We start from the raw sequence: 25864 nt of genomic DNA, 5'->3' as shown, positions 1-25864 counted from the left end.
AGTAGGTTATTCTAAAAGAAAATTTAAATTCCACAACACTACAGATGAAACCGGCATTTGGGATACAGTGGCTGTTTTTGACAAATGTCATAAAATATGACAGTGATTTATCAAAGGAGGAGCCTTGTTACAGGAGTAAGATAAACTGGTTAGTCTAAAACAAACAAACATGTCACTCTGTTTTGCTTACAGTTCTGTTGTGACGTATGCAGGTCACTGTTGTAGACACTGACGGAGGATGAGTCAAAACACCAGGTCGTTAAATAGCCACAAACCATCTCACTTACTGCAGATTTATTTCATATTTATTTAGTACGAACTTTCCGTCTAGATTGCATTCACCAAATATGTAAACAAACACACATACGCTGCTTCTCAACCACAGGAGGTTTCCCCAGGAACAAGGGAACCACAACTAGTACCACAGAGAGCAGGATCTAAAATATACAAATACACAAAGTCTCTTTTTGGTGCGTGGGTGTTTCCCAAAAGTAAAGGAACCTGTGGTGTGGAGCTCCACAGCGCTGAACAGTTGTTTTTATTTCTGACACCATTTTTAAATGTCTGTAGATGCAGATAGATGCAGATAAAAGGACACGTTGTAGAAACAGCAGTTGTAAAAAATAAAAAAATTGTTTGCATAATCCTGAAACCCTGAAACTGAAGCAGATAAACAGAATTAAAATATAACTTTAATGATTTACATCTGTAAATTTGTAAAAAGATCCTATTGGAGAATAAATGCATGTTGTGGAGTCTCAGAAAAAGTTGTCAAGGTAATTCTCTTTGAAAAAGTGTTCAAATATTGTGCATTTGTATCATCCATGGGACAAGCATCTAACTTTTCATTTTACAAGATTCAAAATGCAAGAGAACAATCACAGAGTCACAAATTAGAGGTGAAATACAGTTTTTCTCTAAGCAGCGATCAAAATCTGTGCTGTCAATGTTCTATAATTGAAAGCATGTGAAACAATTGCTTTTTTCTCAGAAATAATAGGGCTTAGATCTAAAAGCTTAATTTGACCTTCAATTTTTACTAAGGAAGACAAGAAGAGCGACTTTATTTTCCAATAAAGAACCTATTTTCCTCTGCAGAGGACGAGTTGAGTTGTGGTGTCAGCTGAGTGGCTTAGCCGGTCAGGATCTGAGTTGTCTGAGGCAGGAAAGTCTGCCATCTATAGACACCAGAGATGAGCAGGGAGCAGCCAAGGAGCGGAAATGCAACCTCATCAAATCACATTGAGATTTAGAATAGAAATCCACATTCAGGCCTCAGAGTGTGTGTGTGTGTGGGGGGGTGGGGGAGAACACACACTCTCTTCATGTTCAATGGGCGCTATGATTAATGTTTGACTAATGGTGTTCAGAGACAAGCACCAGTTAGTGTGTGGTTGGGGCAGAAGTGAGTCAGCACGAGTCCAGGCAGGAAAGCCAGGATGACCTTTGGGTCCCGGCCCACAGCGTCCCCCTGTCCCCTCACTCAGAGGAGACTCTTGTTCGAGGCTCAGTTCCCGCTTGTGTCCGGCTGCCGCTGTCCAGGAAACGTGGAAAGGGGATTTTGTGAGAATGTCGTTGTGTCACTTTTCCAGGCAATGTGCTGTGATGCTCATTCACAGGGTCATAGTTAGAATAGTTGATTTATGACGGGCAGTCGTCACCGTCTGTCCCTGTCGGTGAAAGTGTTGTGTCACTGTCTACACACACGCACACACAGCCGCACTAGAACACACAAGTTAGAACGGATCTCCTCGTTAGGACCCCGCGTTGACCTCATTTTGGACAGCCTAACCACAACTCACATCCTGCGACTAACCTTAACCAGGAACTCCAAAAATGATGCTTTGCTTCAATATGACCAAGCGTTGGTCCCCATGAGGTCTTCTTGTCAGTGTTGATGCAAGAAGGGGTCCCAAAGAGGTAACAAAAATGAGCACACACACACACACACAGACACACACATACACACATGTTACATGGACTTGCATACATTTCCTGTAGTCTTACCATAACCCTGACCACTGACCCGACGCTTTGCTCCTCAACAAGGTCTCTGATTTTTGTCCCTAATTGGACAGGCTCTCCCAAATTAACTGGTCTGTAGTCTGGAGTTTGTCCCCAAATGTAGCTAATTCTCTCTCTCTCTCTATATATATATATATATATATATATATAAATATATATAAACATAGACACATCTAGGTTATAGGATAGAGATCTGGCAATTTTACTTGAGGATCAAACTTAAACTGGAGGCATTACAATACCCAATAATGATTGTCATAGGTTATACTCCTACTGTCAAAATTCACATAAATACATCATATAAGACAGTGTTTTCTCTTTTGGGTCTTGAAGGATGAGTTGATTAAGTTCTGCTGACAAACTGGATGAGCAGCTCATCATCATCAAGAGACTAGAAGAGTGAACATCAAACCGGGGGAATAATCAGAGGGACGGCGATGACACGAAAATGGAATTACAGTGAGATGAGAGACACAGAGAGGACAGAAAAGTTTATGATTTGGGTTTGAGACGACCGGAGAGGCAGCAGCCACTGAGACATTTGGAGCGGGGGCAGAAAGAGGGGGAATAAGAAGAGAGACTGACAGAGACAGAGAGAAAGAGTGAGAGGGGGAGTAATCAAGGAGAATCAGGACGTTTCCTCTGTTATACCCACAGGCCCAGACTGAGCCCCAGCTCCACAATCCTCCCTGATTGGAGGGAAGGGTTTGTTTGAAGAGGAGGTCAAGGCCATCAGTACCTTGTTAAGGAAAAAGTTGTGTCCAGAGGAATGAAGACGGCTGACTCCTTCCTGAGGAATTCATTGGGGGACAGTGTGTGTGCGTGCGTGTGTGTGCGTGCGTGTGTGTGCGTGTGTGTGTGTGTGTGTGTGTGTGTGTGTGTGTGTGCGTGTGTGGTGTGTGTGTGTGTGTGTGTGTGTGTGTGTGTGTGTGTGTGTGTGTGTGTGTGTGCGTGTGTGTGTGTTGATATAGACACTAAAAAAGAGGCAGTGGAGAGGAGGAGGAATCAGACCGTGATTTAAAGAAGACCCATCAACCCCCTCCTCACATAGTTTCTAAAGCCAGGATAACACTGGCATTCGCCGCAATAATGCATGACAGATGTACATCAACTCTCTCTCTCTCTCTCTCTCTCTCTCTCTCTCTCTCTCTCTCTCTCCCTCCTCTCATATGGGCCCAATGTGTTGTCGGTGATGGGCATCATGCATGGAGACGTAAACTGAGAGGAGTTGTCCACTGTTAGTGATTGAATTCTGACTCTAAGGGCAATGAATGTTTATTAGAGATGACACCGTGTTGACGTCAGCACCAACGATGCTTTCAGTTTTATATTTGAACCCTCTGGTTTGTCTGTGATGATAGATAAAATGTGTGTGTGTGTGTGTAAAATGTGACAGAGGCAAACTGAATTCAATACATCATCAGCTGTAACAACTTAATGGACTGACGGAGCTTCCTTAATTACGAGGTTCTACATTTTTGAGTGCTTGGATTGATTGACTGATTTATTGATTGGTTGATAAAACTTTGTCTTGCAACACAGCAGCAGCTCCATCCAAAATTTAAGACAGTAAATTAGCGGATTAACGTCTCATTACGTATAAAAATGACATTATCAGTGTTCTCGTGCACTCAGTTCTCCCTGGAATAATAAATCAGTTGCTGTTGCATTTCAGAAAATGTCTAGTTTTGCATTATTCCTCCTCCATCCCAACAAATGTGTAGAATCTTGTTTTTCAATGTTAAACCATTTAACCTGTTTGTATTTCCTATGGAAATGTTTAAGATGAGTTATTTCTGTCAGGTGTAATTGTTGTGAATGTCTTGTAACAATAGTTTAGTAACCAAATGAACTTCTGGTGTAGTTCATTTGCCTTGAAAGCCTGATGATGTGATTATAGTTTGTCACTTCTTCATCACTGTTTCCTCGGCTGACAAAGAACAATCAAGTTACCGCTCTAAATTCACTCTGTTCAGCTTAAACTCACATGTTTCCAGTTTTCCCCCATAAATGTCCCCTGAAGTGCCATAAACGATAGAATAAACTTTCGTGCGTAGTGTGTGATATAACCAAGGCAGTTTTACTGTCATGGGAAAGTGTGTGTGTGTGGCACTGACATTTGTCTTGTATATGGCTGCTAACTTCAGACCATCTCTAAAATCAGTTTATCGTTCTATTGTTGGAAAATCATGAGACTCAGGCCTCATGATTGCCATTCCTTTTATTGTTTTCACTTGCACTAAGTTATGATTTTATGTCTACATCTTTAAAATTCTTTGGAAAATTCCTGGGCTTCAGATGTTGAAGCAGTTTTGTATGAATTATTGTCTCTGGATCTTATGTACTTTAGAGTTTAACAATTTGAAATGATTATTGCACTGATATAAAGTTGGGCAACTCTCGAGAGACAGATTTATTTGTTTAATAAAAAGACATTTCCCATAATGCAACTTTGGGGCCTTTCATCCTCTCCTTATCTCCTGAATAAGCATTTATTTCAAACCAAACCATCTGCGGACTGAAACACAAGCTTCCTGTTAAACAAGCATAGAAAAAGCCGGATGATCTGGGTTTATTTTTCAAACTGGTAAACTTTTGCAAAATCCACAGAAGACTTTATAAAGCTATTTTCCACGTACGACTCTGAGTCAGAAAACTTATCTCCACGTGTGAAATCGATTGTGTGGCCCCATCATCTCAGAACGACCTGTGTCTATCACCGTTTTTCACTTGTGTTTCTGTATTTGAGCAGCAGGGGGCAACATGTGCACAGTGCATCTCTCTCATTATCACACTTGAGCTCAATAAAAGTCTGCGGGGCTTCCATCAAACACAAGCAGGGACCCACTCCACCTCTTTAATTCAAAAAGTGTGTTCACAAACAAACAGGGTCTTCACGGTGGAGTGAGACATGCATGAGCTGTTTTATGTGGAGGTGTAAAAGCTGAAGCCAAGAATAATCCAAGGCAAGGCTCTCTCTCTCATTACTGACTCCTGTACTGGCAGGAAACTGGAAACTGGCACGAGAGGAAGAGGGAGAGGAGAGGAGAGGAGAGGAGAGGAGAGGACATGAGGGTGTCATCTGCAGAGATTTGCAAATGTGTGAGGAGAAATCAAGATGTAATGAGGAGAGGATAGATGCAGTAGAGGGTGCAGCTGAGGGAAGGAGAGAACACAGAGGTTCATAAAAAAGAGGGAACAGCAGACGTACTCACTGACAGAGCAGAAATGTGGCCGGCCCTGTGCTGAGTCATGCTGCAGTTGTACTTTTTTTCTTACTTCCTTGTGGCATGTTGTTGGCCTTGATCACAGTGTCTGAGCAACAGCAAAACAAAAGTGTTTGATTTAAGCTTCAAAATGCATATATGAGTAAACATCGATGTCAATTTCAATTTCTCTACATTACTTTTTTCACATAAATATGTTTGTTTTGTTCAGTGATCAGTGTTGTAGTTAGTTTCCAGTGGTGAAATATAAAACAGGCACATTTATTCAAATATTGCTTGGAAAAAAATCTTCTTTAAATGTTTGTTTCTGTTTAGTTTCTGCCTCCTGTCTCTCCACCCTGAAACCCTGCCTGCAGTTCAGGAGCCTTTTCCAGCTTCTGATCTCCGCCCACCAGTCTACAGGATTGGTGGATTGGCTTTGTGACATCATAAACTCTGGTTATCTGACCTAGTTTAAAAAAAAAACTAAAATTAGTTTATTTTTAAGCTGAAAATAATTAATAAAATAATTTGTTTTCACTGAAGTGAGACTGTTAACATCATGTAAGACCCTCTGACCCTGAAGCACATGTGGAAATGAAACCTGAACCTGAATCCATAAAAACGTTGTGTTTTTATGGATTTCTAATTAAACTACAAATGATATTTTAATAATTATTAAAATATAATTATTATAATTATTTTAATAATTATAATCCATCAAATGACAATGTGATAGTGATGATAGTGTCCTAGGAGTCACTTATACTAAAATAACTATAGAGTTCATCTATGACCGCCGCGTTAAGAAGCTGATCGATGGAAAATGTTTTCATGGCCTCTAATGTGTCAGTAACTCTGGTCTAACAAGAAGTTCCACTTTGTGCTTGCAGGCCTCCGTCAACCAGTTCAATATAACCACAATCTCTCCGACTGCTCCTCAGTTAAAGTGTCAAATAGTGGCAGAAAAATAGGTTTTTGCAGAATGTTATGAAGTCACCGTGTAATTGACCTTTGACCTTTTGGATATAAATGTCATCATTTTATCTGATTAGATGTTTGTGTGAGATCTTGTCAAAAATAGTGTGTGATTTATTTTTTGTTATGGTCACAAATGTGTTTTATGAAGTCACAATGATCTCGACCTTTGACCTCCAAATCCTCGTCAATTCATCCTTCAGGTCAATGAAATGACCTCCAGGTGTTACTGAGATAATGCATTCATAAAAACGAGATGAACATGACGTCACTGTGACATTGACCTTTGACCTCTAGTATCCATTCAGTTGATCTGTGAATCAAACGTTTGTGACAAAGTTGAAGAACTTCCCTCAATATGCAAATACATATGAAAAGATTCTTATACACAATTAATTATCCAGTAAAATATCAGTGTAATTCATTCTTATCTTTCACATCGGTCGTCGTCTCCTGCACGGTTATAAAAATCAATGACATCACAATGGATTTGTTGTTGTGTCTTTCATGCAACCGTCTGGCCGTCGACCTGTGACACAACACATCCTGGCACCGCATCAGCAAGTTAGTTTTGTTTTCATGTTCCATGTAGGTGGGTGTGGTGTGAGAGAGCAGTCAATAAACCTCACGCAATAACAAGCAGGATTCCTGTTGATGTCAAAAAACAGATGTTTACAGACCACTGAGGCCAATGTTCAGTTGAGAATTCAAATTCAGTCTCAGTGGAATAAAGTATCTGCTGTTATTTGGTAGATGACAGTGAGATATTCACCTTTATGATCAGGATTCCTACAAAATGCAAGAACTCAACTCAACTAATATCTATCTTTACACTTGTTAAAATTGCTTAAAGCATCTATCTGCATGCAAAGAAATAAGTTTGAAATAAACTTGTTTTTCGAACGAATCTTCACCAATTTCGTATGTGATTGTGTTTCATGAGCGCTCCTGGAGGAGAGCAGCGCGCTGGCCGTGTGTCAGTGATTGCTCAGATCAAGGTCTGTGTTTGTTCTCAAAGTCAAACTCATCCACCGCTGCAAACTGACGAGGGTGTGGTTGTCACCTCGCTGAGTACCGAGGTATATGTGACGTGTGGTTGTGTGTGATGTGGTCAGGACGACAAATATGTCTAAGATCATCGCAAGGGGCGAAACTTGGGCCGTGCCATTGAACGGATGAACATAGTTCCATCACAACAGCAAGAGAATCGATACGAGCAGTAAGATCTGGTTCCACTACAACAGACAGAGAGTCAGTGAGACCAAATACAATCAACTGATTCAATCGAAAGACCAAACTTTATGCAAATATTCCAATAACCAACCAGACAATAGCAGTAAACACCTGAAACAGTGAATAAATAATACTCATAATAATAATAAGTCATTACATCCACATTGTTTATTACACTTCTGGATTTAGCTTTCTTGGAAAAGAGTGATCTTAAGTGTTGTGGAGCAGAAACTTAAACCTCTGCCAGAACCTCTCCTGCTGTTTTTGTTGAGAAATATTTCTGTCCATCCTCTTGAAAGATTTTTTATCAAACCATGTGGAAGTTTTATTTTGCAGGTTTTATCGGCTCTTCAACAACATTTCCTCTTGTCATTGGAAGATTTTGACAGAAGCAGATTTTTACTGATAAGTTAAATAAAAAATCAAAAGAACAAATGGAATTTAATAAATAAATAAAGACACATAATTCTGTTTATGGACATTATGTCATCGTGCTGGTTTTTGTGTGTCTGTGGAAAAATTCTTGTGAATGTCGTAACTCTGAAAGACATGCTGATTAGATTGTGGTGTGCCTGCTGCACAGATTATATATATGAATGATTTACAACTCAGAACTTTAGTGCTGTGTGCATGTGTACATTTACCATTTACATAATGATGGAACATACAAGTTTCGCTTGTTCTGTATATTTGTTCGTCTTATTATCTTTGCCAAGGAAATAGTGTTTGCCCGGGTTAGGTTTTGTTTGTTTGTTATCCGGATTGCGCAAAAAACGAAGGAACAAATTTCCATGCAACGTGGTGGAAGGATGGGACGTGTACCAAGAAAGAAGTCATTAAATGTTGGCTGGAATCTGGACAAAGATTTTTTATTACTACTTTCTTTATAAACTTCTGAGATGGGGGTGGCTTTTTGTTGTTGTAATATAAATCCTCGATCTTGGTTTAAACTCTAGACTGATACCAGTGTGTGTAATTTGGTTCAGAGCCCAAGACAAACACTGATCTATTGGATTTAAATGATAATATATATATTTTTTTAGCTGCTGGACTGTAACAAATACAACTAGAAACCCGTAAATGTGGAGTCAGGAAGCAACAATTATTTTTAATAGTTTTAAAACATGCCCAAAAGTACATGAGGCGCAGAATTAAGGGGGCTGCCGGGCCTTGGCAGATGTGTGTGCTCTATAACTGCCGTTCCAGCTTTATCTGAGTAAACAACGTTTATGTGACCGGATTAACTTTGTTTCATTATTATTAAGGGAATAAATCGTGGATCTTGGTGAAAAACTCTGGACTGAGTGTGTGTAATTTGGTGCAGAGCTGAAAACAAATCCAGATCGAGTAGATTTAAATAATGTTTTTTAGCTGCTCTCCTGTAACAAAAACAACCAGAAACCTGTAAATATCACCAACTTTTATGTGCCCAGGTTAACTTTTAACATTATTATTATTATTGCTGTTGTGTTATATTATTGTATTCATTCTAAGATACAAACAACAACATGTAAATATAATCATAATGAATGGGTCTGAAAGTGATCAAAAGAAAAAAGTGTCACTTTTAACATATCATAACTATATCAAACCCAGTGGTGTTGCCTTTTGTAGTTTTCCTCCATGGGTCAATAATCTCATTCACATGGGATCATGTTAACAGCTGATATGTCACTTACTCTGTTCTTCTAAATGAGGTGTGTTATTATAAGATTTAGTCTCACAAAAGCATCTGTGCAGGCTCTGGAGGGCAGGATATAGACATGATATATGGGCAGATGAATCACGGTTCGGGTTTCCTCCCCTGCTCTGTCGTCTTTCAGCTGAGTAACAGTTACATAATCGATCCGGGCTCAGTTTCAGTTTGAGGAATGCTGCCCCTGACTTGGAGCAGGGCTCTGAACATGCGTAACAGGGAGGCACGGTCACGTTCCTCCTCCTCCTCCTCCTCCTCCTCCGAACATTGTGCCGCTTCCTCCCGCAGATCTGCGTCAGGACGGAGCTTGAGGGAAAAGAGCGACTCTTCCGCAAACTCTGTCAAAGTGCGTGCGGAGGAAACGAGCCCAGTCGCTGGAGCCGAGCAGCCGCGGAGGAGCTGCAGCTTCCAGGTGAGTTCAGCCGCCGCTGCTGCTGCGTGGAAGCTTTCCATAGTGTTGCACTTGGTCAGAGGACGCGCCCTAGTTTTAGAATCACTAACATTCAAACGCGTTCCCGTGAGTGTGTCTGTGCGTGTGTGTAAAGTGTGTGTGTGTGTGTGTGTGTGTGTGTGTGTGTGCGTGATCTTGCAGCAGCACTCGTGACACTTATTACAGCAAAGCTACAGCAACAACACACACTTACAGTAAAACTAGTTCATTCTATCACCCATTCAGTTTATTTCCTCACTAGTGCGCCCGCACACACACACACACACACACACACACACACACACACACACACACACACACACACACACACACACACACACACACAAAGTGGAATTGAAACTTTCTATCTGAGCAACAACTTGAGCTGTCTGTCTTTCTGTCTGTCTCTCTCTGTGTGTGTGTGTGTGTGTGTTGTTGTGGTTCGGTTAGGCTTAACCATGAATTAGTCATGGTAGAGGTTAGGGATAAGGTATTTAAATCAAATATACTTTATTGTCCCATGACAGCAGCTGCAGAACAGTAACAAACAACAACAACAACAACAACAACAGAGGTATTGGTGGGTTAGGGGTCAGGATAGGGGACTATAGCACAATTTAAAAAGTGGTGAATCTGTTTTTTATTGTCATATCACTACTTATTCTTTCTGATTGAAGTGTATATACAGTAATGTACGTAGCTACAGCCCATAGATGCTAGTTTTAGCTGAAAACAAGAAAAGATGAGGGGAGGAGGAAGTCCGGGTCGGGAAAGAGTAAATATCAGGGTTATAGGTTAAATTTGTAAATATGAAAAAATGGTTTGCGTCTGTGTCCTACCAAGGATAGTTGTACAACTGTGTGTGTGTGTGTGTGTTTGTAATGATTCTTAAAAACTGTCATTGAAAATGAATCATATAAAGGAAGAAGTGTTGAAACATTCAGTCAAGTAATCGATTAGTCATCCGCCAGAAAATTCATCTGCAGCAATTGTAATGATTAATAATAATAATAATAATAATTAGTTGGAATAATATTATATTATTATGATTTTTTTTTTTAAATGTTGGTTGCTACAAAATTAGTAATTTAAAGACGTCTGTTTAGGCTCCAGGATGTTGTGTAATAATAATAATAAGCATCACAATCACAATTCACCAGAGGCAAAGTGGCATCATTTGATTTTCTTATTGGTCCAACAAACAGTCAAAAAGCCAGAGATATTTAGAGATTAAATAATAATAAGAAACTAAGAAAAACAAATCCTGGAATCAAGCCTGTAAAAGCAGATTTTTATCTTCTGATTATATTCCTTTGTGGTTTTATTATTTTAGTCTTTGAAATATCAAAGAGCATCACAGTTAAGCCTGAGGTGACGTCAAACTATCTTTGTTTGTCTGACCAGCACTTAAAACCTGCAGGATTAGTTAACCACAGTTATAAGCAGCAAATTCTCACATGTAAGCATCACATGTGAGAAATATCCCAAATATTTAAATGTTTTAAGTTTGAGGTGCAGTGAAATCACTAAATTGTGACCAATTAATCGATTAATTGTTAGAAATAAGCAAAACAACAACTATAACATCGTTTTTTTTGCTGAAATGCATCCGTCCATACGTCTGATCATTCCATGTCTTTCTGTGAACATACATACATCCAGACTTAAGGAGCTGATTTCTTAGCTTAGTGATGAATGGCACACTGTGTATTCAGTGTTTCTGATTGATATGGTGAAGTGTGTGGTTCAGAGTCCAAATTGAGCCGTTGCAGTCCTTCATTCTCAAGTGTCGGTGTAGTAGTGCAGTAGACGATGTAGTGTGCAGCACTTGGCTGGAGGTTTTACCACCAGATGTCTTCAGAGGAAGCTTTTTTTAATTCATAAATCCGGTTTGACTCTTTTGCTGCTGCTGTAATTCTACAATGCTCTATTCTTCTTCCGGGGAAAGTTATTTCAGAGCAAACTGAAAAAAGCACCTTTGTCATCGGCAACCTTTGACCCAGTCAGCTGGAAGGCAGGCTAAGAGGTGACAAGGCAGAGAAGGTTGTTTCGCCGCTGGTAAAAAACATTCTTATAAAAAAAACACGTTGTCATTCCAGCTCGGCAGTTTTGGACGGGATCTTGTCAAAGGTTAAGCGAGGGTGTCTTCATTCCTCACCAGACCTCCTGTAATGTGTTATATGTGCAGCTGGGAGCTCTTAGGTCAGAGTCAGTGGACTGTCTCCCATCTGCTCACAGCACGAGTCTGTAAATGGTTAACTCGGCCTCCCTCTGCCTCCTCTGGTTCTTCAATCCATTCTGCACTGAGCTGAGGCCTTATGTAAAGCAAACAGTGACTATGCATTTACACAGACGGCAATATTCCAACCACATTCTGACAAAGACATTATTTCCATCATGTTTGCATGAGTTGCTCGCACTGTAGTTACTGTAAGTGACATATTGCATCGTGGCTATACCCATAATGCTGTGCAAACTGCGGCGACTCATTTTAAAGATGTTTTATTGTATTTTTACTGTGAATACTGCATTTATATTCCACTTAACATGTTGCAGAGCATAGTCTGATGATGACTCATGTCAACATTACCTCCAAAACTCGAACCCAGGGTATTTCGACATCCCAAAATGCTGTGAAAACTTCAATAGAACGTTATAATGTGATCAGCACGTGTACATTTCTACAAATGTGCATGGATGTGAATTTGAATAAGTGGGTGGATGCAGGAGATTTGTGGTAATCGGTGTCTTTTTGTCCTGATAATGAAATATTGGTGTATATGTAAACGTGTCTATCGTCTTGATGCCAAAATGATTGACTAACAATGACTCATTCTTTGTGTTTGAAAGCTTCGGAGGAGGAGGAATTCCACAGATCTCGTCTTTGAAGCAAAGGCTGGGTCAATCAAGCCTCCTCCCCTCATTGAGATGTTAATCTGCCAAAAGTAAACAGTAACCACCACCTGCAGTGTTACCGGTCAGGACCTTGGTCAAACAGCGGTTTACGAAATCCCTTCTGGAAATCGATAAACTGGTCCGAACTGATGTCAGGGTGCTCTCACCGTGTTCCTGCAGACTTGAGCAATGCTTTATATAGTAGCCGAGCTCTGGACAGTGTGTTTACACAGTAATTCCCCGTTAACCCCCTTAAAGCCTGATCCGGGGAGCAGGACAGGCTGATATATCCAAGCACAATGGACCTTTATGGAAAACTGAGTAGTTCACTGTACTAATGTCTCTCACTTTCTGGTTTTACTCCCTCCTGGATCTCTTTTCTCCTTCCTACGTCTTCCTTCAGCCAAAGAAAATGAAGGGTCCTTTTCCTCCTGCTTTTTATCCAACTTTGTTATTCTCTCACTCGCTCCATGTTCCCCTCGTAATCTCTCCCCTTCCGTCTCACACTTTTGGTCATATGACCGGCACACAGGGCTGGCTGACTGCAGGGTGAGAGGTGAGGGAACTCGAGGATGAACAGCTTTCATTGTGCAACCCTGCAAAGCTGCAGTCCTGCTGAGCAAAGCAGCAACTTCACTCACTAAATTACTGTACATAAAAAAACATGTACATGCTATTGTCTTTAAGGCTTTCACATAAGGAAGCTGTGGCTAAGTGACAGCATAGCAGAAGTCTCCTCTTGCTCTCAGACTCATTTTTATTAGAGACAGTTACACTTAGGGTCTAATTCATTGCTCTCCTATTATGTCAGAGGAAGATACTGATAATAATAAATATTATTATTAGTCTGCTCTGATGCGTCTGTGCTGACGACAGCCACAACCCGAGACACAATGTTCCCTTCAGGGAATTTCTACTTTAACCCTAACCTATTAGACACAAACTAATTCTTCTGTCATACGGGTTTGATAATAACATCTTAAGAAACACTGCAAATTTTTCTGTTTGTTAAATCGTTGACAACATTTTTTACTCCCTTATATGGGCATGGGCCCCTGAAACTCCGGCTTTAGTTAAAGGTCAATGTCACTGTGACCTCACACAACATGAGTTTGGCCACAACTCAAGAATTAGACACAAATGTGAAGACATTTTATATCCAAGAGGTCAAAGGTCAACCTCCTCTGCTACATCCAAACACCTTTTGGGCCATTATTCTATTATTACATCATAAGACAGTTACAGAAGATAGATTTTCTTACCGATAGATCATATTTCACATTTGGTTCAGATACTGAATATCCTCATATATTCTCGTATCTCGTTTCTCACCACAAAACTATTCTCTGATTCATACCTCTTCCATTCTGCCAAAAATACACCAGCAACTATTAGATTACTTCAAAGCATTGACGACATATATCTTGAGCTGACATGGATGTAAACTGCAACTTGATTGGTCGGCAGAGGCACTCAACTGTCAGGCGGCAATTCTCGTCTAGAAACCGACACAGTGTGGAGTGATTTCAGTCGTAACATAGAAGTGAATGTCTGGTAGGGATCCATTCATACTTTGTGCTGTTTCTAATAGTGTGAATGTGTGTTCTGCTATTTGCAGAATCTCCGCCGCTCCTCTGTGACTCACACACCGAGTGTCAATGTTCACAGTCGACTATTAAACTTTTGAGGGGATGAAGCAGCACTTTCAGGCCCCTGTGATCTCACTTTGATAAAAAGGATTCCGGTTGAGCTGCGACAATTTGTCAATTAATGGATCACGTAATCCACCGTCAGCAGCTATTTTATAATCAACTGATCATTTTAGTCCTTTTTAAACAAAAGAGCCAGACGTCTCCGAGCTCCAGCTTCGCATGTGTGGGGATTTAGACAATTGTAGAAAGGCAGATTTTTCTCATTTTATCAATGATAAAAAATAATTGTTTTGCCAGAATTCAGCCGGCATTCCAAGTGTATACCTTCTATTCATCTTGTTCCCATATAGATCCTATAAATAAATAGCGCATTAGAGCTGGCATGGGGCGCCTATTGATGCTACAGTCGTCTGCATCGTCCGCAGGTTCGATTCCAACTTGCTGCCCTTTGCTGCGTGTCTACGCTCTCTCTCTCCTGCTTTCATTCATAATCTGTCCTTTCAAATTCACCTCAAAAACTACACTGAAGTGACAGAGCTTTCATTCCCTCGGCCAAGGAGGTTATGTTTAAGGTTTTTACCCGTGTCTGATTGTTGATTTGTTTGTTGGTTGGTTGGTTTATATGTTTGCAAGATTATGCAAAACTGGTTTCCACCAAACTTGCTGGAGGGATGCGTGTGAAGAATCCATTCAATTTGGGTGCAGATGCAGATTTAGGGACGGATCCAGGATTATTAGATTTTTTACTTTTTAAACTATGTTTTATGAGAAATACCACTTCCTTTTGTCTCTTATACTATAAAAATATAAAATATGAAAAAGTAGACATTAATGTGTAGGATTGTTTGGCCTTGATAGAGGTATGTGTTCTACTGAATGTCATTCTAGTTATAAATTATTAAAATAAGAAAATCATTTCCTGCAGTAACCAGTCTTCAGGCGGAATCTGTGGCATAAAGCAGTTGAACAGAAAAACGTTTCTGTTTAAAGATAGAAGGAAGTGAAACTCTTGAGTGTGTGATTCACAACTCGGCACGAACACGAGGGAAACACGACATCCTCCCTCCATTAACTTCTTCTCAAACCAGCAAATGTCTCATCTTTCTTTACTTTCTCTATTTTTTTCTCCGTCTTTGCAGGATAAGCATTAAACAGACAGAGTCCCCGCCAGGATACATGTGATTGAGCCGACCTCTTCTAACTTCTCCTGTGGAAACACATCGCAGAGGACTCTCAGGAAAAGTCACAATGGACTTTGAAAAACCCTGAAACCGGTGAAAATGTGGACCAGCAGAAATGTGATCATCATGGTTTGACTGGTGCTTTGAGAACAAACACTGTGTGCGTCATGTTGGAGCCAGGCTCTGTGGAGGAGGGAGCACCGTGTGGTTCAGCGTCAGCCTACAAGTTTCTTCACCCACCATATTGGTGCAGAGAAACATATGAACTCAACGAATTTAATGCAGCGACTGGATTTTCCTGCGGACTGCTCGCTCTGCCTGCCAGCTGTTGCTGGGATCACCAATGGATAAAACCATTACTCTGTTTGGACACCTCATATCCTGGGAAATGTCTACGCACTGAATAGAAAAGGATTTACTGTGTTAAAACTCGCACCCAAATGGGATAAAAACTCAATACTGTGAAAGACTTTAAGAAAAGGTAAAAACTCTGATAAATTTGGAGTACCCCTCTTCCTCTTTCCCACGATGCATTGCCCCTTAAGGAAGAAACGTCCCACGCGCGACTCTGACTTCTCAGCCATCGTGGTTCCCTCGATGTACGGGTCTGGTTACCTTGACTACACGGTGGAGACCCACGCTTCCAGGTCCATGAAGGTCATGGATGAGTTCAGGCAGCACGAGATGTTGTGTGACCTGGTGCTTCACGTCACGTACAAGGACAAAACCGTGGACTTCAAGGTTAACACACAAAACATCAACACCTTTTTCTTTTTGGTTCAGTTTCAACATAGCACTGTACTGAAACTAATTATATGTAGGTGCAATATGGAAAAACATGAAATTGGGGAATATGATAAATGGGGATGTGCACAATTAGTCCGCTAAATTATTAGCTCGTTGGCACCAGAAATATTGGTCAGTTAAACAACTTATTAATATTATTGTTATTATTATTATTAACAAAATGAAATGTACATACATTTACTCCACACATCCAACAAACCTCAGTATCTTCACATCTCATCAACCTTAATAAAGAATATTTAAATACATAATAAACGTACATCCCATATTTTATCCTTCATCAACAGAAGCTTCGACCACAATAACGTCCATTACATTCTCTCCTAGGTGATGTTATTGTTTACCCCAGGCTCAGAAGTTATTCACTTTCTCAACAAACAAAGCCAATTAATTACTAACATGTTATCGATCTACAATACCAGTTAACTGTTGTATCTATTATGTAATGCAGCTGCTCACCACTGGGGCTGCAGACAGTAGCTCCCTTCTCACTGTCGTACAAATGACATCTCAAAACAACACGCGCGGTTTGGCAGTATTTTTTTAGTATATTTTAATACAGAAACTGAGGGTAATGTTGCATGTCGGCTGTATAACAATAAATGACTCATAACCACCCGACTGGAATGATGCATCACCACATTCAGCGCAGGTATGTGGGCGTTGACCTGCGATTAAAGATGGCTGCTGGTGCTCAAACTACTAAGGTTAATTCAAATGTGTTGAGGATTAAGTTTTGAATTCAAGTCTCGGTCGTGGTCAAACATTGGAGAAAAAAGAGAAGTAAACTATTATTTGTAAAAGAAACAAAGCGAATGCATCATTTCTACAGTAAAAAACAAATCCTCTTTTCTTTTTCAGGTGCACAGGTTGGTGCTGGCCTCATGTAGCCCCTACTTCAGAGCCATGTTCACCAGCTGCTTCAAAGAGCGGCACGCCTCGGAGATCACCTTGCGTGATGTCTGCCCCCAGGTGGTGGGAAGGCTCATTGACTTTGCCTACACCGCCCACATCACAGTGGGAGAGAAATGTGTGTTGCATGTCCTGATGGCTGCGATGAGGTAAACATGCACAAACAGTAGCACGTTGTGTTGGGAAGATAATCCAGAGTCATTGAAAACAGATGAAACCAGAAAACCCACACAGACAAACTCGGATTTCTGTTCTGCTTCTCTGTTAATCTTTCAGAATTTACCAGTTCAATTATTATTTTAATGAAACAAGTAAATAATATAGGCAATAATGATTTTTCTGTCCCTGTCTGTTCTTTTTTGTACAAGGTATCAGATCGAGGACGTGGCCAAGGCGTGCTGCGATTTCCTCACCAAGCATCTGGAGGCGGAAAATGTCATCGGCATCGCTCGCTTTGCCGAGGAGATCGGCTGCACGGAGCTGCACCAAAGAAGCCGAGAGTACATCAACACACACTTCAAAGAGGTGAAGGGCAAATATAGAAAGCAGAAGTACGCTGCTGGGGGACTGACTGACACTGAACACCCACCTGCACCTGTAACCTGCACTGGGCTGTTAATCATATGGTATCCATGACCCAATGCATACTGTGCTTTATCATCTATTTTACTAGAAGTTGAGACCATAAATACTTCAGGAAAGTGTTTACTGATGTTAGAAATCAAGTGAGAAGTACCTTCTGTCTCATAGCCAGTGGAGTCGCCCTCTGCTGGTCATTTCAGACAGTACAGGTTCCAGGCCCAAAGAGCACATGTGACTTCACAACCTCTCCAAGAATAAAACGTTTTTCAGAAGTAAAGTTGTTTTGGTTCATTTTCCCAGTGATCTATCTTGTCCTGCACTAGATGATGTATATTTTTGTCCGTGTATATTGTCATATGATTTCCCATTCTTACATGCCAGCTTATTTTCCAGTATCTTTGAGCTGACCTTCATCTGACTTCTCTCTCGTGTCCCTGTGTTGCAGGTGACTAAAGTGGACGAGTTCTTCAGCCTGTCTCACTGCCAACTGCTGGAGCTCATCAGCCAGGACAGTCTCAAGGTGCTCTGTGAGTCTGAGGTGAGTGGCACTAAAACAACTAATTCAAACTTGGCTAACAGGCACAGCTTAGTTTTTTTATGATTTATTTATTTATATTATGTTTGCATTGCTTGCAGGATTGTATTAATAAAACGCAATATGAACAGTGTTGTATTTTGTAAGATAACTCAACTGTGTCTCCTTGTGTAACAAACAGCTAAACCATTTATTGAGTTCTACTGAAAACTATGAATCTTTGAGAAATGCATTTTTGTGAAGAAACCCACATGTTGTTTGGTTTCTGAATACGTCCACGTCAGGTGTACAAGGCCTGTACAGATTGGGTCGGCTGGCATATGGAGGGCAGAGCCCAGTACCTGCACGCCCTCCTGAACGCTGTTCATATCTACGCTCTGCCGCCAAAGTTCCTGAAGAACCAGCTCCTGTCCTGCCCCATCCTCAGTAAGGTAAACCTCAGCCACGCAGTGTATTTACTATCAGTGGAAACGCAAGGGCAGAAAAGATTAGTATATTTCATTTTAAAAAGTGTATTTCTTTAAATTCTCACAAAAAATGCATCTTCCGGTTGAACAGTAATAAAGGTTGATATGTTTTAAGTACTTCTTTATTTCAAATAACATCCTTCTCCCAGGTTTTCAGGAGGTCACTTTCTAATTTAATGTGTGCTCAGCCAACTCCGTCTTCATCATCACATTGAAACCAAAAATCTATATTTGTTTTATCGAACTATTCCCAGTAATAAAAAGAAAGTAGAAAACTCATTTTCTATATGATTCAAAAAGGACACCGAACAAACCAGCTTTTCCCGATTGTTAAAACAATATTTTATTATAAATAATTTCTCATTCCCAAACTCTATTAAAGGTTTTTATTTTCTCTCTTTTATTTTAACTCCAGGCCAACTCCTGTAAGGACCTGCTCTCTAAAATCTTCCAGGATATGACTCTGAGGAAGCTGCCGCCGGCTCCAAACCGGGGAACTCAACTCATCTATGTGGCTGGCGGGTAGTTAATTCATTTCCTCAACAGTTTCTCTAGTGCACAAAACATCTACTGTTACACACTGTGTAGGTTATATTAAATATTATGGGACCCATTTCTGATACTTGCAGTTCAAGCCACCTCACGGATCTAGAAAGTGTCCCAGTCTGCCACCTGGTGGCTATAAGCATGTTCTCCCTTTATGTACAGAGCTATTCTACTTGTTGACCTATGTTGCCACTCTTCTAATTTGTTTCCAGTTTATTTAAATTCTACATGGATATGACAAGATTCTAAACACAACTCATCCTCCTCAAACTCATCATTGTCTGTTAGAAATGTTTTTTAACCAATGTGGAAAGTTTAAAACTAAAATATTATATATATACTGTATTAAGATGATTTTCCACTTCTGATGCATCTTTGAGTTCCATCTAAAATCACTGTTTCTCTTGAGCTGATTTAAGCTGTTTGACTGACATTTTATCATAATATAAACATTATATATTTTGTATTTTTATTTAGTTTTTGTTTGTTTGTTTTGAACCAGCAAAAAAGAGTATTAACATATTTACTTCAATACTTACTTACTTACTTACTTACTTACTTGCTTACTTACTTTGGAAGTGCAGCTAGACAGATAAAAGGATTTATTACAATAACCACTATGTAATAGAACATTTCATACATGTATTAAAGTCATTGTCTCTTTCTTCCTATGATAAAAGTACTCATACTTGTTACAAAATACTTTTAAAAGCAAGAGATGATCCTAATTGAGTTCTCGATCATGGTCAGATACCAGCAGCATTCCTTGGCGTCCATGGAGGCTTATGATCCCAGCAGGAACGTGTGGCTCAGACTGGCTGACATGGGAACGCCGTGCAGCGGCCTGGGAGCCTGCACGCTGTTCGGACTCCTCTACACTGTAGGTTACACCACCAGTGAAATGTCATTGCAGAGAGTTTGAATCTCTGCAACACATTTATCAATGACACAATACATGATCTGCTATAGGGGTAGGTGCTATAGGTTTTTAAGATTGGGACATTTTCTGACATTTACTCTCTGACAGCATGGATCTAAACTACATTCACAAACCAACAGACTGATTAACTGGTGATTGTCCAAATTCTATCATGTATCTCTGTCACAGCGTCTCCTTCATGCTTAATGTATTTGAAAAACAATTTAACTGACTGTGACGTGGCCGTGGTTCGTTAACGCTACTTCTCAAAGGATATTTCTCAAAGCAAAGTTACTAGGCAACATTCAATACTGCAACAAATTTTGTTTGGAAGTATCAGAAGAATCGTGCCAAGACTGTTTCAAGTGGGTCGGTACAATCTCACTGATCTGTTCATCAAGAGAATCATAAATCGTATCATTATCATCAACAACATCAGCATCTACTTCTGCAACTTGAATTCTGAGCACTTTAATATTATTATTTATTGACTAGGGATTACAACCTTGTTTTATATCTCAAATAATGTTAAGAAAACAGTGTCACAATTTAGCTGTGCATTAAAAAGATTGTTTGGGAAGATCTACATTAATATAGTGACATCTGAAAGTGGGAAACTGTGTCACCGTTCCTGTTTACATCTCGTATTTTATACTTTACGGATCTATTTTCTCACTCAACCCCTCGCTGATGAAGGACTGATGTTTGTTTACAGAAGTCGGAGCGATCCACATCATACATTTCAGTCCCTCGTTTCATGTGTCCAGGTTGGAGGCAGAAACCTGTCGCTTCAGAACAACACCGAGTCCAGCGCCCTGTGCTGCTTCAACCCAATGACCAACCAGTGGAGCCAGCGCGCCTCCCTCAACATCCCCAGGAACAGGGTCGGCGTGGGCGTGGTGGACGGCTGCATCTACGCCGTTGGAGGTTCCCAGGGCTCGACGCATCACAACACAGTGGAGAGGTGAGACGTCTCCACTGTGTTTCACTGTGTGTGTGTGTGTGTGTGTGTGTGTGTGTGTGTGTGTGTGCGCGTGTGTGTGTGTGTGTGTGATGATTTATTTAATTTAACAAGGCACTCGAGAAGTAATTCGATTTTAATGACATCTTATTTACCAGGGTGAACGTAATGAACACGGATTTCCTCCCCTGTGCGCACACACACGTTCTCAGATTAAGCGCAGTCACCTCGGTGTATGGATAAGTATGGATAATGGCATGAGAGCGATGGGCTGAATAGCTGCCGTTCAAGCTCAAGAGCAGCGGAGAAGTTCTCAGGTATCTCTCTTAGTCTAATTAGTCGACAACGCAGCCTCTTTGAAAAACATGTCGAGACACACTTTCCCAGGAATGTCGATCTGCCCGGGAATGCTTTACATTTCCTAGTTTCCACCACCAAAGCAGGGAGGAGCCCTGATGCTGTTATAAATCAGTTTTAATCACTTAATAAGAACAAACTGTCAGGTCTGAGAACAAACTCGATGTTTTTCTCTTTGATACCATTATCTTTCTTTTCCATATCTGAAGAGCTGCGCTTCAAATGTGACCGTTTTGTATTGAGGGGGGGGTATAGATTCTTAAAAGATCAGAGTCACAATAAGAATTATTAGAAGTCATCAGACGGCACTTAAAAGGTTTCACATGAGACGCCGCGAAAACACAATGAGAGCCGATAAAGCTGCCGAAATGAAAATTCAATGGGAAGCACGTCAAAGAGAGATTAGTGTATTTATAGCAACAGTTTCCGCCACAAAGGGCTCAGGTCTTCCCTTGTGAATGTGAGCAACATGCAGGAGATTCAACAGGGGGTGACACCGTCGTGCCGGTTGCATAAAGCGCCTTGTTGCAGATGCATGTGCAATAACTCCAGGGTTCAGAGCGCAGGGTCGTTGTCGGCACGGTGACCTGAGAAATGACTTGAATTTAGTGGTTTTCTCAAGGGCACTCCGCCGGTGATGAAATATCACAGCACCCTCGTGTCTGCGGCTCAGTCGTTGGTTTACAGCCGGACCGTAAACCAACGACTGAGCCAATGACCTCTCAATCATTAACCAGCAGGAGAATATGCATCATGACTGAGCTGTTTGCCATTGTTGTTATAGCCAGTGTTATTTTCCTCTGCAGACATTCTGCTATTAAAGGGATAGTGCGACATTTTGGTGGATTTGCTTATTTGCTTTTATGAGTTAGATGAGACTCTCGTGTCTGTTCATTAAAGGAGTTTTTCTTTCATCAAGTGTGTTGAAGGGTTTTTCGTGTATGTAAAAGTTCTGCACATTTAAAAAGTCCGGGATGAAGGCAGCTCCTCTTCCCGACAGAAAACACAAGATCCTATTATTATATATTTTGTGTGTTTAATTTACATTGATTTGTTCTTTTTTGTACGTTTTGACAGGACATTCAGAAAAGCATTGTTGACACCGAGTGAAACTTGACGTCTGCTGATGTCCTGTAGACGTTCTCATCTCTGTCTGCTCGTGTTGGTGTTAATTCCCCTTTAGCCTCTAATAAAGCTTGTCAACAGTGGCCAAACATGGCTGCCAGCTTAACCTAATCCACTTAAAGTTGACTGGCTCACGTAGACTGAGACTGTTGCTTGCTCACGGCCGCTCCACCTCTGGATCATTTCAAGTTCTGCAGCACCGACACTGCTTTTAATCAATTAATAGAAATGACTCATTTGTAGTGTAACCGTCAACAGATTACAGCCACGTTGACCCCTACGTCTGCTGTTTGCTCTACAGGTGGGATCCAGAGTCTAACCGCTGGTCCTTGGTGTGCCCGATGTCGGTGGCTCGTCTTGGGGCCGGCGTGGAGACGTGCGGGGGGGCTCTGTACGTGGTGGGGGGGTACGATGGACAGAACCGGTGGGACACTGCTGAAAAGTACCAGCCTGAAACCAACACCTGGCAGCAGCTGGCTCCCATGAGCACCATCCGCAGCGGACTAGGTGAGTACGTCTGAGATTCGGACAAACACAATGACGACATTTTTAGTTTTTGTTGTGTGTTCTGGTCTTTAAAGGAACATTTTTGAGAAATATAATTATTCACGTTCTGGCAGAGAATTACATGATGCAGCTTGCATATCTGTATGTTCAATGTAAAGCCACAGCCAGCAGCTAATTAGCTTACTTTAGCGTAAGTAGTGGAAACAGCGGGAAACTGCTCTTAAGTTGAAAAAAGATCTGAGGTACCAGCACCTCTAAAAGTCACAAATTAAATATACATCATTTCATTCTTTCATTTCGAAAGAGTCCCCCTGCACCGCAACTTGTCAATTTTGATTTTGCACAGATTAAAACACACAAATTTCACAAATTTGATTTTACATGTTAAATATTGAGCTTGGTGCTGGCGTGCAGATCGTGTTACCTTCAGGTGGAGCCAAGCCAGCTCTCTACCCAGTTTCAGCTTTTATACCGTGCTCCAGGTTCCAGCTCCATATTTACTGTACAAATATAAGTGTGGTATCAATCTTCCCATCTAACTGCATGAAAGCAAATAACCTCTTTCCCAAAATGTCGAAACCATCCCTGAACATCTTCTCTGTGTGTGTGTGTGTGTGTGTGTGTGTGTGTGTGTGTGTGTGTGTGTGTGTGTGTGTGTGTGTGTGTCTGCAGGGTTGGTGTGTGTGAATGGTTACCTGTACGCTATAGGAGGGTTCGATGGGAGGAGCCAGCTCTCCTCCGTGGAGCGCTACAATATAGGCAGGAATGTCTGGGAGCCCAGGGCGTCCATGCAGTTTGGCCGCAGTGCACACGGAGCGACGGCCCACCACAGATGCATCTTTGTCCTCGGTCAGTTACGTCACTCAGCAGAATGGTGGTAGAGCACATACTTCCGCCAAGGTGGCACGAAATTGCACACACTCACAGATATCACTTCCCTTAATGTGCCTGATGTTTTTCATAAAGATCCATGAATTATTTCCTGGTGAAACAAAAAGAAATCCTGGCTCCACCTCAAAATTTAAAGGGTTCTTTCGTGTCCCGTCCGTCCACCAAGTTTCATGGAAATCTGTTCAGCAGAGAACAGAGAAACATGATTTACTGTCCCTCCATTTTGAATACATTATTTTATTTTACTTTATTATTCTTATGATTTAATACGGAATGATTTCCTCTTTCTCCCTCGTTTTTTTCTTGTGTGTGTTTTTAGATGATGCTTGTATTGATACTCAGTCAAGTCGGTTACATGTGTCATCACTAACTAGCATATGGACAGTTTCAGGTATTCAGGCCCATTCAAACTTCTCATGAGTCAGTCAGGAGCTCTGAGTGAAACCTTTCTCATAAAAAGTCGGTATCATTGATATATTTTTATATTTTTATTTTTGTGGGCTGTTTGTGCAGCAACTACTGCTGACACTCGTTTCATGTTGTTTTACTTCGTACTAGAAAATGTGTCAACAGACTTAAAAACTTGCACTTGTGTTGTTCATGGAAAGAAAATAATAATTCAGATTCATTAAGACAGTTCAGGAGATCACTGGTTTTATTTATTTTATTCCCAATGTGATTCAGTGACTGTGTTGTTTAACTAATTAGCGGAAATAATTTGTTGTTAAAAGTGAACAGACTTATAGAAGAAAGATCAGGAGGTGATAACAAACCACATCACTAAATTAAATCATTGGAAAATTATCTCTTTAAAAAGAATCTTTCTATAAAATGAAAGATAAATTGCTTAAAGACAAAATAATTGCATTTAATAATGAATCGATGCTGCTGTTGAACAGTTCCTTAATTGCTTTATCACCAGCTTCATTAAACAATGTGTGTGTGTGTGTGTGTGTGTGTGTTTCCATTCAGGAGGCTTTAACCAGCACGGCTTCCTGTCCAGCGTTGAGTGTTACTGTCCAGAAAGAAATGAATGGACGTGCGTCACCAACATGCCTATTGGACGCAGCGGCATGGGCATCGCCGTTACCATGGAGCCGTGCCCTGGCAGCCTGCCAGAAACGGAGGAGGACGAGGACACAGCCACATAGGACATAAAAATCTACGTCGACTACGGCTCCAAGTGCCCAAAAGACAAAGAAAAAGCTTCCAACATGAAAACTTCTTTACCTCCTGTATCTCTGGCCTCACGGGTCCCACACTGCCGGTAAAGAGGAGGAGCAACTATAAACAGAAAATATCTCCACATCTGTTAAAAACTGAAAAACAGGACCTGCAGTAATAAGGTGCTACAGATGTTATCTCAAATAATAATGCTATTTATTTCAATATTGTCCCTTCACTGTTTTTAATCTCTTTCATTGTAAATTTGCAAAGTGAAGTTCAGGGTCCTAATTTCTAATTCTGTGTCTGTGTCTGTGTCGAAATGAGGACTTAACTCACGTGTTTTCTTTATGTTGTGCCAAAAGTGGGGTCCCCCTCCAAACTGCCATTTGTAAACATTTTGTCAAATTAGTTTTTTCCATTTGCTAGATTTTATTGTGTGTTTCTTGGAATCAAAGGTGTGAATGATAAATATCTTATTTCTGCACCATTTGTTCGGTCTTGTAATTTACATTTTTACCTCCACCAGGGATGTAAACACCTGTTTGTTTGTTTGTTTATTGTAAAAGCAAAATTAAACAAAAACAACGCAATGGAAGGATGTGAAATTGGTTCTGGGAAGAAGTCACTAAATTCTGGTGCAGGGGTCGGATCCAGGGATTTTTTTTTATCACTTTCCTTAACATTGGCCGTTTTTGACATTTTCACTGATTTCACCGGAAATATTTCATGGATCCTGATGAAAAACATCTGGCACATTTAGGGGACTGATATGAATAAGTGAGTGAAATTTGG

At 40.7% G+C, this 25864-nt stretch overlaps 1 protein-coding gene across 2 annotated transcripts; it reads left to right on the top strand.

Annotated features, from left to right (window-relative positions):
* The first annotated feature begins 9323 nt into the window (after window positions 1–9323).
* Window positions 9324–25662, top strand: keap1a (kelch-like ECH-associated protein 1a). 2 transcript variants are annotated; one of them, XM_035168704.2, is made up of 13 exons: window positions 9324–9550; window positions 12419–12513; window positions 15255–16037; window positions 16965–17164; window positions 17384–17540; window positions 18043–18135; window positions 18417–18563; window positions 19015–19121; window positions 19896–20025; window positions 20832–21028; window positions 22809–23014; window positions 23687–23863; window positions 24878–25662. In XM_035168704.2, exons 3-13 carry the CDS (start codon window positions 15825–15827, stop codon window positions 25054–25056), a joined length of 1806 nt encoding a protein of 601 aa, XP_035024595.1. In that variant the 5' UTR covers window positions 9324–9550; window positions 12419–12513; window positions 15255–15824; the 3' UTR covers window positions 25057–25662. The 2 variants fall into 2 exon arrangements, with proteins under 2 accessions (XP_035024595.1, XP_035024594.1); XM_035168703.2 differs by lacking the exon at window positions 12419–12513.
* The last annotated feature ends 202 nt before the right edge of the window (window positions 25663–25864 follow it).

This window comes from Hippoglossus stenolepis, chromosome 10 (assembly GCF_022539355.2).
Source record: "Hippoglossus stenolepis isolate QCI-W04-F060 chromosome 10, HSTE1.2, whole genome shotgun sequence".
Taxonomy (NCBI): Eukaryota; Metazoa; Chordata; class Actinopteri; order Pleuronectiformes; family Pleuronectidae; genus Hippoglossus; species Hippoglossus stenolepis.
This window is presented reverse-complemented; position numbering and strand designations above follow the sequence as displayed.